Here is a 16,279-nt window from a genome sequence, read left to right as displayed (position 1 = left end):
ATACATACATCTATCGCGATGAAGCGAGTCGCTCTCCGATTCGCATGCCTTTTTCACGGAGCGCGACTCTCATTGGGCGGGCGCTTTGTCGTTTGGGCTTTTTGCCACGGATCCGAATTTCCTGTTAAATTTTTTACGAATTTTATTCAGTTATTTTGACTGATTCATCAATATTCGTGAAAATGCTTCGGTATTATAAGAATTCGTGTAAAATCCTTTAAACTTTTGTAATTTATTTAAAATATTTTGAAATTTCTTAAACTCGCATAATATTTTGAAATCCGCAAAAATCATTGATGATTTGCGCCACCCGTGAAATCCGTAAAAAATGTTAATTCTTTAAAATACTTGAAAAAAATGTCATAAATAATCCTCACATAATTAACGTTCCCTTGTCTACATTCAAAAATTTTGATTAATCAATATGTTGAAGCAATGTAGCTTTTTATTATCGATTATTGAAAGGTACGGGAAATTTTAATAAAAAAAGGCGGAGGTACGTATGAAGCTATAAATACTGTATTTGTACGATATACGCCTAAGTCATATAATAAATAAGAGTACAAAAAATCTGCCACACATTTTCTATTTACAAAAGTTTTATCATCTAGGGAAGAGGCACATTTTGTCGAATTTTCAATTTGACATCAAACTTCGTGAATCCTATCTTACAGGAGTTAAATAAGCGATATGCGGATTACTTAATACTAAGGAAGATCGTTTTTAACTTTTCAAGTTCTTATTTTATGCATTTATTTTCTTATTTTAAATGATACTTCGTAATGGTTTTTGTTCGATGAGTTTAAAAAGACGAGTGGCGAAAATAGGAACTTCTTTAAGACCCATGGAAATTATCGTTCAATCGGAATTCACAAACTGTATCTAAAAGGAGAAGCCGTTTTGTCTAGTTGTTTTTATAGGCAATCTATAAAGAGTACAGAGAATCCCGGTAAATGCCGTTTTTTTTTACACGAAGAAACGAAAAACTACCATCTTTTAGGACCCAAGTTCCTGGGTTTTTTTTTCTTTTTTTTGGGTAGGTTTGCCGAAAAGCAGAATCGAGCAGATCGTGTTCCCCCGACAACCAGTAGTCGAGTATTCTACTATTTATTTACAAAAAAAGTAGGTAAAACAATTTTCTACAGCGGTTTTTGTTTTCGTGACTTATCATGCTTGTTACCAGCAATGCCGGCGGAAGGGGTTCGGTTCTGTTCATGGGCGAACATAACGACAAAAAAACTACCATCATTTTTTAGGAGCCAATCTAATGGTAGTTTTCAGTTTTGTCATTAGGTTCGCCGAAAAGCAGAACCGAGCAGATTCGATTCCTCTGATATAACCGGTAACAAGCATGGTACCACATAACAATGCGTGATGCAGCACGCAGGCCGCACGGCGTGAGAGCGCGATATGTCTGCTGGAGTATCGACACAGTGCCCGCACGACTTGCAGATCGTATGTAAATTCCCACTGCGCCCGCAAACGGTGTGCGGGATGTGCCACATAACATGTGACCGTTATCGCGACAAAGTGTCGGAGTAACGTGCGAATTAAAAAAAATGCTGTAACTTCCCAGCAAACAAGTTCTGATACAGTTCCAGATCAAAAAAGGAACTGTGTTCTATAAAATTTGTTACAAGGTGGTGATATGACTGCTCCAGAACAAAAAGATAACATTGTTCTAGAGCACTGTAATAAAATTGTGACCGAACTGTTCTAGAACACTGTGACAAAATTGTGGGAGAACTGTTCTCGAACTATGTGAAAGCACTGTTCTGCAACAGTTGCTACGGAATTCTTCTAGAACAAACTGATCACAGACGTTCTATAATATTTGTTGTAATTTTGTTCTAGAACTGTGCTGTAATAGTGTTATATCGAAGTTCTAAACCTTTGTTTCAAGTGTGTTCTATAAGGAATTAGAGACAAAGATTAATAACTGTTTTAGACATTAGTTTTCTAGAATTCATCAATCACAGACATTCTGTAACATTGGTTCCAAGTTTGTTGTAGAACTGTGCTGTAATATTGTTATATCGAAGTTCTAGAATCCTGTTAAAAGTGTATTCCAGAATAAATTAAGAACAAAGATTAATAACTGTTTTAGAAAGATTGTTATGTTATTGTTATAGAACTGACCAATCACAGACGTTCTATAACTTTTGTTCCAAGTTTATTTTAGAACAGATCAGTTACAGCGTTCTAGATCTGTTACAGATTTGTTATACAACATTTGTAATTGAGTTCTAGAACTTTTCTAGAAATGTTACAGATCGGTTGTCACAGCGCAGAATTCTCGATTTGTTACAGATTTGTTATCCAACATGTGTAATTGAGCTATAGAATTGTTACAGATCGGTTGTCAGCGCGTTCTAGATCTGTTACAGATTTGTTATACAACATTTGTCATTAAGTTCTAGAATTGTTCTCGAAATGTTGCACGTCGGTTGTCACAGAATTTTAGATCTGTTACAGAATTGTTACATAAGACTGGTAACCGAGTTCTAGAGTTGTTCTAGAAATGTTACAGTTCGTATTTCACAGCGTTCTAGAACTTCTACAGAATTATTTTAGCGTATGGGGAATGACATAGTTACTCGCATGTTCGTAACCTGTTTCTAACCTGTTCTAGAACAAGTTCTTTTGTGTTCTAGAACAGTTACAGATCTGTTTGGTAACCATGTTTGCTGGGTTCCATTTATGTCCTTTATTATGATTCTACAAGAGAAAAGTAATACTTGAACGTAATTTATCACGTTAAAATATATTCTTGTACATAGAAATCAGTATGATCAATATATTTAAATTTGTTTTGAAATATGTAAAAAAAAAACTTTAAAAATTCCATACAATAAGTAGAAAAACCCATTAAACAAGGGAGTCCTTTTTATCACATCGTGCCATAAATGATTACAATGTAAGAAACCTAAATGCTCAAAAGTTTTCTTTTAAAGATTATATAACTTATTGAATTAATTTTTATGCAGTTTGAAGAAGTCGAAATTTCAAGCTATAATTATTTTTCATTCTTTTATATTATCTATGAAGAAATTTTCTTACAAAAATATTTTATATAGCTAACTCTAAAACTCTGCCGTTTAAAATATCGCGTGCGTATCTCAGTTGTGCGTGCACACGGTTTCTCAGATTCATGCTGACTGCTCATAGGTCGTGCCAGTTCTTGCAGCATCCGATCGCGGTTATATTGCGGGATGTTGTTTACGCTTCCATTGAAGCAGTTTGAAATCATCCAGGAAAAGTGTGCCTGTAGTAAGCATGTAATTAGATGCAATATATATAACGCTAAATGTCTCTAACTTTGCCCTCACGACGTGCGGATTGATCTGCACGTCGCGCTCGCACCATGCGGGCTCCATGCGGACATTTTGCTATCTGGGGTATGTCATGGGAGGAAAAATCAATGCAGAAAACTGTTTTATCTACTCCTTTTTTTAGATTTTTTGTTGGAAAAATTGCCATTAGCGGAAAGCTTTCCACTCTTTAGATTGTGCATGGAAAAAACTAAACAAAATAGCTTATAAATTTCGCCTCAGTTTATGGAGTCCGATTTATCGATGATTTCCAGAGGCCTTAAGCTGCGTTAAGTTTCAGAGACGATACTAGAAGCTAAATGATAAAAAGAAAGATCTTGAAATTGAAAGAATCAGTAAAGCATTATGGCTGCTGCAGTCTTTTCTTCTAGAGGGGCCATGGGCTCCAAGCGATCTTTCTTGTTTCTGCCAGAACCCCAACCAACCAAAGCGATGCTGATGAGGTGTACGACTCCGGCAGACGCCACAAACCTGGTAATTGGAAAATACTTTATTTATTTAAGTTAATCAGTGGTTAAAACAAGTCTTACAATAAGAAGACAAAAATGCATCGGAACTTTTGTTTAAATTTTTATGGGGACTCTCCAAAAATTGGTTCGAATCCACAAGAAAAAATGATATTTAGAGGTGCCGCAAGCCCCAGAAATAAGAAAAAAAGACGTTTTTGTAAATCTTGTTCAGTATCCTCAATATTATTTCAATCGAGTTAAAACTCGAAATTTTTCTTCACAATTAGCCTTAGAATACGAATAAAATAACACTTTTCAAATATCAACACGATATGTCTGTTTTATAGGGTCCCAAAAAACCCCCATAAGTGAAAAAATGGGCTTTGCAAGTTTTTGGCGCTAATTATGACTTTTTTGTGGTTTTTTAAATGCAAATTGTTTCTGGTACATAAAATACCATTTGATACTAATAATTAGATATTCGCATAAATTTTTCAGCAATTTATTATTGTTTACTTTGTTTAAACTGCAATTTTTCAGCATTTTTCATAGAGAATATTATGAACAATAATAATAAATTGTTTAAGCAATCGCTCTTGTTAACTTTGATGAACTATCACTTTCTTCTAATTGAAAATTGGACAAGTGAAAAACTTTTTTTTAAACAGCGTCTTTCTAACTCCATTCTATGAGAAAATGACTCAAAACAATAATAAATTGTTTAAACAATTTATGTGAACATCCAATTATCAGTATCAAATGGTCTTTTACTTGCCAGAAACAATTTTCATTTGAAAAAAACGCAGAAAAAGTCATAATTAGTGTCAAAAACTCGCAAAATCCATTTTTTGACTTATGGGTTTTTTTTGGGACCCTATAAAGCTATGGCTAATACGTTCATGGCGCATGCGGCACCTATAAATATCATTTTTTTAACAAAAAAATGCATTTATTTTTGTGTGGATTTGAACAAACTTCTGGTTTGTCCCCATAAAAATTCGAAAAACAAATTTTTTTGACCACCCTAGTGCGTAGTAGTTTATTCGAATTTTGCATACAAATTGAGGTACGCTTAGAACATTTGGTTAAAAAAAAACAATCTGTCAGACCTTGAACTCACCAAAATATTAGCACTATTTGACATTAAAGACACTATTTCCTCAAAATTATCCGCCAATGCAAATGCTAATTTTATTTTTTTAAAACGCTTAAATTGATCGAAAAAGGACGAAGTTCTAAGAGAGAAATAGTAAAATCCTCATAAAAACTACAAAACTGTTGAGTTTCCAATCAAGTAATTAAATTTTCAACCAAAAAAGACGGATTTAAAACACGGAAGTTTAATTTTCTATAAAAGAAACTGAATTCTCTAAAAAAGGCATATATTTTTGACCAATTTGTTGAATGTTTAATCAAGAAGATTATTTTTCTAGAAAAAAATAACAAGTTACATAAGTTTTCTACTAAATATTTTAACAAATATATGTGTCGTCTTAAGGGCATGTGACTCAGCTAAATACCTATATTACCGACCACAGTTTTTCAGTTCACTGAATGTTTTTTTGTACCTCAGAACTTTTTTTGTAAATAATATATCGAGCTGAAACTTTGGGAAATGTATTAGAGTACAATAAAGTACGTTTAAGTACTGCATTTTGGTAGGAGCTTCACTGAAAATTATTTCATCTTTTTTCTGAACCTCAACATTTTTTGAACGTTCCAACTTTTTTTATACATAAAATATCAGTCTCAAACTTTGAGAAATGCAAGAGTCGAAAGAAAACTACGTTTAAGTACAAAGCTTAATAATAAAAGATGTAAAAAAATATATTTCAACAATTAATTCCAACGGCATCAGTCGGTAACGGTGTACACGAAAATACGAACTCTCTAGAGCCTCGTCTAGTGGCCGCCAGGTTTCGTATTTTCGTGTACAACGTTACCGGCTGATGCCGTTGGAATTGATTGTTGAAATATTTTTTTTCTACATCTTTTATGATTAAGCTTTGTACTTAAACGTAGTTTTATTTCGGCTCTTGCATTTCTCAAAGTTTGAGACCGATATTTTATGTATAAAAAAATGTGGAACGTTCAAAAAATGTTGAGGTTCAGGAAAAAGATGAAATAACTTTCAGTGAAGTTCCTACCAAAATGCAGTACCTATACGTACTTTATTGTACTCTAATACATTTCCCAAAGTTTCAGCTCGATATTTTATTCACAAAAAAAGTTCTTAGGTTCAAAAAAACATTCAGTGAACTGAAAAACTGTGGTCGGTAATATAGGTATTCAGCTGTGTCACATGCCCTTAAGTCGGCCCTTTAGGTTACGCCGACACCCTCATGTGAGGGTACACATTTATACTCGAGGGAGGTATACATTTCTCGTGCAAACGGAATTCCATTTTCTTCCATTCTTTTAAAGCAGCTACAGGTGAGTAAATATTTTTAAAAATTGATTGAATCAATTAACTGCGATTTGTTTCTGTGTTCTGTATACGTTCATCTGATAAAGCCGATTTTTCATTCGAATTTGTTTCGAGTTTTTTTTTATTTTGATGTGTTTTAATTCCATGCCACTCGTTTCTGGTTGTTTTTTTTAGTTTGGTTGAGTTTAAATTGCATGTTGCTTGTCTCTGGTAGGTGTTCTTTTATTTTCTGTGTTTTCTCATTGACTACTTATTTTTTCATTGTAAATGGTTTAAATTTGTCCATTTCCTCCTAAAACTTACATAACCTGTCCATTTTTTTCATTTGAACCGAAAAAATTATGTTCCTACTCAGGACCAGAGAGTGCCGACTTAGGACCAACATTTTGAGAAACTAGAAAAATCGACTTCTTTTCACTGCGCAGCATTGCGACCGCAAAAATCACTTCACACTGTTCCCAGTGACACCGTAACTGACCAAAAACATTAAAGCGTCATTGAACCTTGTTAACCCTCAATTTTCAACAAAAATTCTTACTGTGCCCACTTAGGACCACTCTCTCCTATATTATATATTTTTTCAATTAAATATTGAACCCTTTTTTAAGTGAAATATCAAGCCTTACATTTTTCGTTAAAAATTCATCTTTTGCATGATAAATTAAGAATTTGGTTGACATTTTTTTCTTTCATGATTAAGAAGTCCCTTTGGTTAAAAGTTCGTCCCTTTTGTTTTGAAAATTCATCACCTTGGTAGAAGTTTCCACGATTTTGGATAGATTCGGTCAATTAATTTTCATACAAAAACAATTCAAGCGAATAGCTCTAAGTGCAAATGTAAAATGAAAAATAGGTAAATTATTGCTTGTAATTTGGATACTTTCCAAGTTTGTAGTTTTCAGATATGGATTGCTAAATTTAAAAGATATGATTTTTTTACCAAAAAGAGTATCCGAGTTCAGCAGATCCTTCGCTGGTCCATTTTTCGTTCAGATTCTCCTTGGGTAATACATTCACGTACAACTTCAGATAGTATTGCGCCAACCACGTGCCAGTACTAGCGATGCACATTAGGACTGAAAAATTTGGTTAACATTTTAAATACTTATATTAAATTGTAAAATTAATAATAGTACAAAATTCTTTATAATTGATCAAAATTGATATCTTAAAAGCAATCTTAACTTTAGTATTATTATTACAGTCGGTTAAATTAGAGCGTGGTCACGATTACTACCGATCGGTAAATGCGAATGCTGTCATTTTTTTCATATAGAGGTCAGTATACTCCTTCATGCTTTATGAAAGAGAATCAGCTGACTGTTCTTTTTAATACGAACCGAGCATTTTCCCAAAATGAGTGCCGCATACGCTTCGCGCTTCGAAGAAGTTTTTTTGTGCTCGCACCCTAAAGGTCCCAAAATGTCCCAATCGGCTGCTGCGAAATATACGCAAAAGTCGAAACAGTTTGTGAGTAAGTGGGTGATCGTTTCAAATTGGTGAAAAATGTCGATGACTTCCCAAATCGCGGTGCTGTCCAAAGTATGCCTCGAAGATGCCAAGCCATTATTGACGCTGAAGGTGATTGGACTTGCTGTTAATGCATTTACATGAAAGTTTTCGATCAAATAAAACAATATTTGAAAGAATTTTCGTCTTGAGTCTTTTCATTTTCTCACAACAGTGGCCACGCTCTTATTTAACTTATATATCTTTCTGAAATATAAGGGACATTAAATCGTTGCATTAAAAAAAAAAAAAAAAAACAATTCCCGACAAAAAATACCAACATAAGCTTTATTATTCAAATATTGCGAATATTCTTTTGAATATCATTATTTGTTATTAAAGGTAGCAATTGTAGACGAAATGTACTTACATCTCAAAAAAAATGATTTTTAGAATCACCAATTTCTAATGAAAGTTTTCATAACCTTAATTTCTTGCAAATTGTAAATATATTTTTTTAAATATAATACTTCATCAATAAAAAGTAAAATCGCCTGATTATCATATTGAATTTATAGCTTAAAATTTAACAAGCATTTAAATTTGACGTTTTCAACGACTTAAAAAGTTCAATGATTAACAAACTCCAAATATTGAACTATAAAGGTTCTTAAATTTATAAGCTTCTATTTAATTATCGTCGAAGCGTCTCCGTGATATCCAAATTTCAAAGTTAACAAAATTTAAATATGACGGAACTTTTTTTTATTTGAAGTTTTTTTCTATACTCTATTCCCTGAGAGAAGATCCTCTAGGTCTAGAGTAGTCTAGTCTAGAGTCTAGAAATCTAGTACGACCAATTTTGGTTTTCTTCGCGCAGCTCATTGTTCAAATGATCAAAAAGAAGGGATTTGTTGAGATGTTTCAGACAATCTGAGTGAACCTCTCCAAATTCATTAGAAACTAGTTTCTTTGATTGATTTACGACACTGGCTTTATGTTTTCTACTACTTGTCTGTTTGCTTACCAAACTCATTGTGGATATAAGTTTACCACAGCAGGGGTCTTTGGTCTACTGCAGGTTAAAGTAAGGAAATGTACCAAATTTGAACTTTGCAATTAGCGATTTGAAAATAGCATAATCCGCATCTACGAATTTTTCCCATTCCAATGATACGTTGCTTGCCTACACGGTAAAAAAAATTGAGCTGTGACAGGGATATTATACCTTATTATAGCCAAACATTTAGCTGAAAACGAACGAAGGAATTTAGAAAGATCCCTGGATCAGCGAACATGAATATCCTTGACCATTTTCCATATACCAGGGATATCGTATAGTCAAACCCCTAATAAGTATAGCTATAATAGGGATATTAAGAATAGGTGTCTGTAGCAATTATCGGAAGAGCACCGGTGGATTATGGGAGCAGCGAAATAAAATGGCGACAGTCTAATCGGGAGCAGTGACAGTTGAGATTTAATTTGGACAATTAAACGCTTTTTACCACTTAAAATGTTCGCGAATGTTAATATTAAATGAAGTTTATGATGCAGTAATAATAATTTTCATTTGTTTCGTTTGTAGGCGATAACTATATTGAAATATCAAGAAACGCGATAAAAACAACAAACTTGACCTCCAAATGCATTACACGAATTTCAGGGAAATTCATTTTCGCGATACCAGACGAAAAATTGGCTACTGTAAGTTAATATATTTCTATAACAACTAAATTTTTTTTCTAATCTGAAGATAATACTATTATACATAATCTGTCGAAAATAATAAACTTTCGAACTTAGCAATTTTATCCAAATTCCTGATTTACGAGAACAATTTACATAAAGTAACTAAATGTGTAAGTCTTCTAACTAAACGTTTTACCTAACCCAAGCGTACACTTTCTTTGAGTTTAATATTTTCTCGATTCACTCGTTCACCTCAAGAATTTTTTTTCCGTGTAGGAAAGTCGAAAATTTGAAGTTTTATCGCAGAAACTTCAGCTCAATTTTCAATTTGACATGTCTTATTTCACCAATTTTAAAACTTTATAGACAAATTACATATCGTTGGAATCGGAATAATTCGAACATTCTGAATATATTAATTTCAAGTCGGGGATTGCAGAATTATTAATTTTTAAATTTTAATTACAAAAAAGAGCGACTGAGTCAAACCCTGTAACTCGATACCTACGCGCGGTGCGGTCCTTTTCTTTTATAGCTAACATCTCGTAAAAGTCATTCAAACTATTTCAGAAAGAAACTCAACGAAAGTAATAAATATTAAATTAAGACCAAGGGACCAATGAGAAGAAAACTCAATAAACTACGCGTGAAAAAAAACGGGTAAGGACACTCCTCCATCCAGAAACGCCAACCTATATGCGCGCCTAGAGGATCTTCTCTCAGGGAACAGAGTTAAGCTAATATTTTTAATCATAAAATTGAAAAAGTGAAAAATTTTCCCCCAAATTCAATTCTTTTTTAAAACATAAATCGCCATAACTCAGTGAAATGATAAGCAGTTTCAATTTTATTATACACGCGCAGTATGCCATAGGGATGCCTAAAAATGATAAAAAAATTTTAATTGACTATTGCTTAATGATAATTGATTGTAAATTGAGACCGGTCGGTAATAATCTTTTTATAGTTTCGCCAACACAAAGTAAGGCATAGATTGTTTTCTTTTAGAAAACCTAATTCCGTCAATTTTGAATGAACTGATCTGAAAATTTCCAGAAATATCTGACCAGAATAGTAAGAACAAATTCTCACTGGAATTTTTTTCTACTTTGAACTTTCCCTGATACATTTTGTGAGTGCAACTAATAAAAACGTCGTTACCGGCCAGTCTCAATTTGCAATTAATCATTATTAAACAGAGGCAGTTTTAATTTCATCATTTTTTAGGCATCGCTAGAGTATACTGCGTGTTTTTATGAAACTTTAATCAGTTTCAATAATATTTGGCTGAGTTATGACGATTTATGTTTTAAAAAATAATTTAATTTGGGGACAATTTATTTAACTTTTTAACTTTATCAATAAAAATTTCTATGGGAAAAAACTTCCGTCTTGTTATTCTCTACAAACTCGTTTATTTTTTTTTATTTTAAAAACATGGATATCACGACACGCTTTGACCTTCGATTTTCAATCCTAAAGAACGAATTTCTTACAAAACTGTTAAATTTTGGACCCGAAATTGTGAAGTTAAAACTTTATTATTTACAAATTTGAAATAACAAAACTCTGGTTTGAAAATATTAAACATTCAGTCAATATTTAATGTAATTACACTCTAGAAGCTGAATAAAAAATATTTAAAAATCAATTACTTTTTTTCGCAGAAATGTGGTTCTAATATTTTTGATATTAATTAGCGTGCGCTGCTTGCTAGACTGAAATTAATGATGTAATAAAAGGGAATATTCAGTGAGCAGAATCTATTTTAGATGGACGAATACGATAAACACCCTTGCTTCCTCATTCGCGGTGTATAATGCACGTGTAAGGTTCGCCTTAAAGCTTAAATATTTAATTTCACGCATTTGATTGCTGCTACACGATAGAAAATGCAGCTCGTTTACGAGCCACTGACTATTATAACAGTATTTTTTCTTTATTTATCACAACTTTTTACCCTCGACCGTTTTTATATCCATAGCATATAAATCACGCAATAACAGAATTCACACTCTTTCTACCATTCCCTTCCCTTTCCTTTCTTAAAGAATTCCTCTTTTTCCTTGTTTTCAAAAAGCTTCTCCTATTTCTCTTTAATGCGAACTGAATTGATGGTAGCAATTAAGAAAGACCAAATGTTTTTTGTCAAAAAATCATTCTTTTTTAATGAAAAGTTTATTATCTGCTAGTATTACACTTTTGGTTCCGAATGAATCTCTTTTAGTAAAACAATTCTACTATTTGGTCGAAAAATTAATTTATTTCTTTGAAAATTCAACTATACCAATATCTCGCTTTCAATCACCCCGTTCTTAGCCTTCCTAGAACTGCTGGCTCACGCAGTTTCTCAGGGGAGCAGGGCGAAAGCTGTCAATGTTTACGCTTCGATCCCCCCGAAATAAGTCCAAGGCTATTTAAAGGCGACCCCCGACCAGGCGGTGGTCACTCACAATGGCGAGAGTGTCTGAACATACTTTGATCCCGTTAGGAGTATAAGCTAAATGGCGCATCGATTGCGCTCCCCACACCACACTCCGCTAGTCTAAGTTCAAAATTTCCAAAATGGCCAACAGTAACCACGGTAACTGTTCGTCGTTGTTGTTGTTTTTACCGGCAACATACTTCAAAAATAATTTCACAAACTTCTTTCATCGTAAAAACACATTTCATTTTCATATAGAAAACAGTACAAAAACAACTAGAAATGCATAAATAATTATTCTGACAATTATTTATGTATTTCTACTTGTTTTTATATTGTTTTCTGCAATTTATTTAGTTTTTAAGACCATTATCTGAAAAGTATCAGGGTATTATCGAGGTTATCTGAAAGGTCATCTATTATCTTATCTTAGAGATATGAGTATACGCTAGATGGCTCCAACGTCGACTTTGTTGCGACACATCTAAAGCATTGAGTGACCACCGCCTGCCCCCGTCACTGGACTGAAAGCGAGAGTTTGGTGTATTTTTTGAATGTCATTTTTCTGTTGTAAATTTTAACTGTTTTGTTGAATATTCGTTTTTTTTTATAGAAAATTTATCCTTTTGCATTGAAAATTATGTTTGCTAGAAAAGTCATCATTTTTGCTTGAAAGTTAATTCTTTTTAATTGAAAAGACTACTATTATAATTTTCGTTAAAAATTCCACTATTTGGTTGAAGATGTAATGATTTTGTTGAAAATTCAACTATTTTGTGAGTTTATCATTTTTTTTTCTGCCGAAATTATAACTGTTTTGTTAAACATTCGCCTTTTTGGATCGAAAGTTCGTCCTTTTGAATTGAAAATTCATCTTTCTGTTGAAAAATTATATTTTTTTGGTTACAAATTCAATAAAATTGAAAGTTATAAAAGACAACTTTTCGGTCGAAAAAATAAATCTTATTTTTAATGTTAGGCTTTTTAGTTAGAAAATTCATTAGCCCTTCTGAATAAAATGTTTTCTTGAAAAGTAACTTTTTGCTAAATTCGTCTTTTTAGCTTGAAATTGGAACACTTTAGTTGAAAATTCATGTTGTAGTTAACAATCCAACTGTTTTTTAGAAAAATCGTCTTTTTTTATCAAATTTGAACAAATTGGTTAAAAATTAAAACTGTTTTTGGTCAAAAGGAAACTTTTTTTTGCGAAAGTATAACTGCCTTTTGAATAAGTCGTCTTCTTTGGTTGAAAATTTAATTTTTTGTTTGAAAAGTAACTTTTTTGTTAAAAATCATATTTTTTCTTTAAATATTTATCTGTTTTGTAAAAATGTTGGCTTGAAATTCAAAAAATTCGGTTGAAAATTAAATTGTTTGCTTAAACATAATTTTTTTTGCTTGAAAATTCAATATTTTGGTAACATGTTTTCTTTCATTTTTGAAAGTTTAAATCTGATTATAAATTTGTATTTTTTGTTTAAACACTCATTTTGGTAGGTTAAAAATTTAAATATTTGATTAAAAGACAAATGTTTTAAAAGAGAATTCTACTTTTCAGCTTGAAAACTCTTTTATTGAAAATTCTTTTATTTGGGTACAAAGTCCATCTTTTTTGTTTAAAATTTCAACTGTTTTGTCGGAAATACAATATATTTCGATTTAAAATGTTAAGAATATAGTAACCACATTAATTTTATTCAAAAGAATTTATTTCCTTATTATCCCTCTATTTTGTTACCAAAAATTATAATAGTTTCCTTGGTTTGAGAGGATTTTATGCTATGAAATCTGCAAGAATGATACTGAATTAATTTATTCTATTCACTTATAATCTTTCTTAATAAAACTCAACTGAATATTTAAACTGAAATTGCTGATTAATTTTCCCAGAATAAAATTACTTACGTGTTAAAATATTAATAAAATAAACGCCTGGGACGGAAAGAATTTTACTTCTAGGAGTCGTGGCTGTATTTAAAACAGCCAAAAGTGCAGCTAATGCAGCTGTTAATAAAGCAGCTGAAGTTGTTCCTAATGTTCCAATCCAGAGACCCCAAGACATAACCATTGGATCTTGCTTAATCATTGCAGAAACTGAAACATAAACAGATATACATTTTTTTATAAATAAAATAAAATTTTTAGCCACATTTTTAGATAAAGTCACTATAGCTAATTTTTTATATGGAAAGATCTCTCTAGTCACTTTTCTTTCAATAAATTAAAACCGAGAACCCAAGGGTTAACTTTGTACTGAATTACTTTCAATTCCTTTGAACGCATCCTGAATTATTTTAGAAATCAACTGAATTCAATTAATTTTTTATTTTATTTTACAAATTCTGCTTTAACCAATTTTCTGAAATTTTCCTAAATTTGTCTGAATGCACTCCAATTTTACTCAATTCTATTCAAATCAATGGATTCTTTTTATTAGATTTTTTTAATCATACTTTTTATCTCACCTTGAATTGTTAGGCATTTTATCCAATTCTTTTGAATTCCCTTAAATTTGTCTACATTCATTCCAAACTTGATGAGAAAAATCCATTTAAAAAAAATCCATAGTTATAAATTTATCATGAATTTGTTCAAATTTCTCTGGAATTATTATAAATTCCATCGAATAATATCCTATTCTTTTGAACTGTAGCAAACATTGTTAATGTTATAAATGCTCTTATAGGGTCTTTTTATTGTGAATTTTAGTAACTTTTGTTAACTTTTGTGGGTTTAAATAAGTCATTTTTTAAAGTAAATTAGGCTATGGCAGCCCTGAATCTTCAAATTAAAATTTCTTTCATATATGTTATTACTCAGTTCCTAAGGTGGAACAGAGAATTTGTTTGAAAAAATCATAATTCTCACTTTCAATAGGGAATTTTTCAATTTATATTTACAATTCTATCTTGGAACAGTGATTTAAAAAAAAAATTGAAATTTCGACTTTGTGACAGAGAAATTAAAAAAAATTAGCTTTTAGTTTCTACATGGAGTTTCTCCAAAAATCTTTGAAAATTTCTTCTCAAAGCCTTATGAAATTGTCTAAAATCTTTAAAAAATCTTTCAAAATTTCTTCTCAATGTCTGCTGAAATGGTAAAAAACTTTTAAATCCTGTAAAATTCGTAGAAATCATTTAAATTCCTGTATAGTATCTTGAAACCTTTAATATTTTCTGAAATTTGTTAATGTTACGAACAAAAATTTTCAGAAATTCACTGAAATCGGCACAATCCTTATAAATCCTATGAAATGTTCTAACATCCTAAAAAAACCTTTGAAAATTTCGTCTGTCTTTTGAAATTGTAAAAAAAAAACTAATAAGTCTTGTAAAATCCCTAGAAATTATCTGAAATTTCGTATGGTATCTTTATAATCTGTAACATTTTCTGAAATTCGTTAAAAATGCTAAACAATTTTTTAGTTTGAAAATAGATTTTTCCTAGTTCTATTTAAAATGTCATTTTATAAGGAATACTCATATTGCTGTTGATAGACGATGTAATAATCCAAAGTGCAGGAAATGTTCCAAACTTGATACGCTTAATCAGAATTTACGTTTTAGGGCTTCATAGCCCCGGGAAGAAGAAACCCTTACAGTTTCGGTCGGGTGTCCGTACGTCTTTCGTAATTTTTTCCGAGGAAATGAAGTGAGGCGAAGTAAGTGGAAATTAGTTGAGGATAAGTAGAGGAAATGAGGGGAAATGAAGTGGGGAAAGTTTGGGGGGGTAAAATAGGGGAATTGAGAGGAAATGATAGGAGAGAAAATAGGAAAAAGTAGGGAGAGGTAAAGTAAAAGAAGTAATAGGAAATGAACGGAGGGAAAACGAGGGATGGTGAAGTAGGTAAAGTGTCGGATATAAATGCAAATTTGGGAGAGGGTGTAGGGAGAATGAGGGGAGTGAGGTTAGGTAAAGTAGAGAAAATAAGGGGCAATGAGGGGTGGTAAAGTAAGGGAAGTGAGGGCGAAATTAGGGGAGGGGAAGTAAGTGGAAATTGGTATAGGCAAAGATATTATAACGTAGATGCGGTACGGGGCGTCGAAGTGGGGAATTATATATATAGGACATCACATTTTCTACCCTATCGAGGTGCTGCCCTCATCGTACTACGAACTCGAATTCTTGTTTTCTCATTCTTCGTAAAATATGACGGTAAAGCAGTAGAAAAATTTTTTGAGGTTAGAAAAGTTTCACATGTATGTATCGCTGAATTTTTTCAGATCTGAAGCTTGATCCAGGTTTTCGGTACAGTCTTTTTTTAATTATAAAAAAAATTTTCTCGAAAAATCATATTTTTAATTTAAAAAAAAGTATTATAAAAAGACATTTCAAGATAAACAAGTGCTGAAAGCATTTTTCTTTTACAATTTTTTTTTTTTTATTGAAATAATCAAATATTTATACCAAAGAAAGAACTTTTTTAATGTTTCAATTATTTAAACATTATTGTTTAAATTTAAAATAATAATTATAACAAAATATATTTCTGGATAAGATATTT

The 16,279-nt window shown here is 31.7% G+C and overlaps 1 protein-coding gene across 1 annotated transcript in view; it reads right to left on the bottom strand.

Moving 5' to 3' along the window:
- Positions 1-122: 122 nt before the first annotated feature.
- The window catches only part of LOC117171575, an 88,388-nt gene continuing 72,231 nt past the window's right edge, over positions 123-16,279 (bottom strand). Inside the window, exons 4-6 of the mRNA XM_033359010.1 lie at positions 13,681-13,869; positions 7,150-7,285; positions 123-3,803 (exon numbers count right to left, since the gene is read on the bottom strand). Coding sequence (XP_033214901.1) covers positions 3,665-3,803; positions 7,150-7,285; positions 13,681-13,869 — 464 coding nt within the window. The 3' untranslated portion in view covers positions 123-3,664. The remainder of the gene's footprint in view (positions 3,804-7,149; positions 7,286-13,680; positions 13,870-16,279) is intronic.

The sequence above is a fragment of the Belonocnema kinseyi genome, chromosome 4 (assembly GCF_010883055.1).
Source record: "Belonocnema kinseyi isolate 2016_QV_RU_SX_M_011 chromosome 4, B_treatae_v1, whole genome shotgun sequence".
NCBI classification, from domain to species: Eukaryota; Metazoa; Arthropoda; class Insecta; order Hymenoptera; family Cynipidae; genus Belonocnema; species Belonocnema kinseyi.
This window is presented reverse-complemented; position numbering and strand designations above follow the sequence as displayed.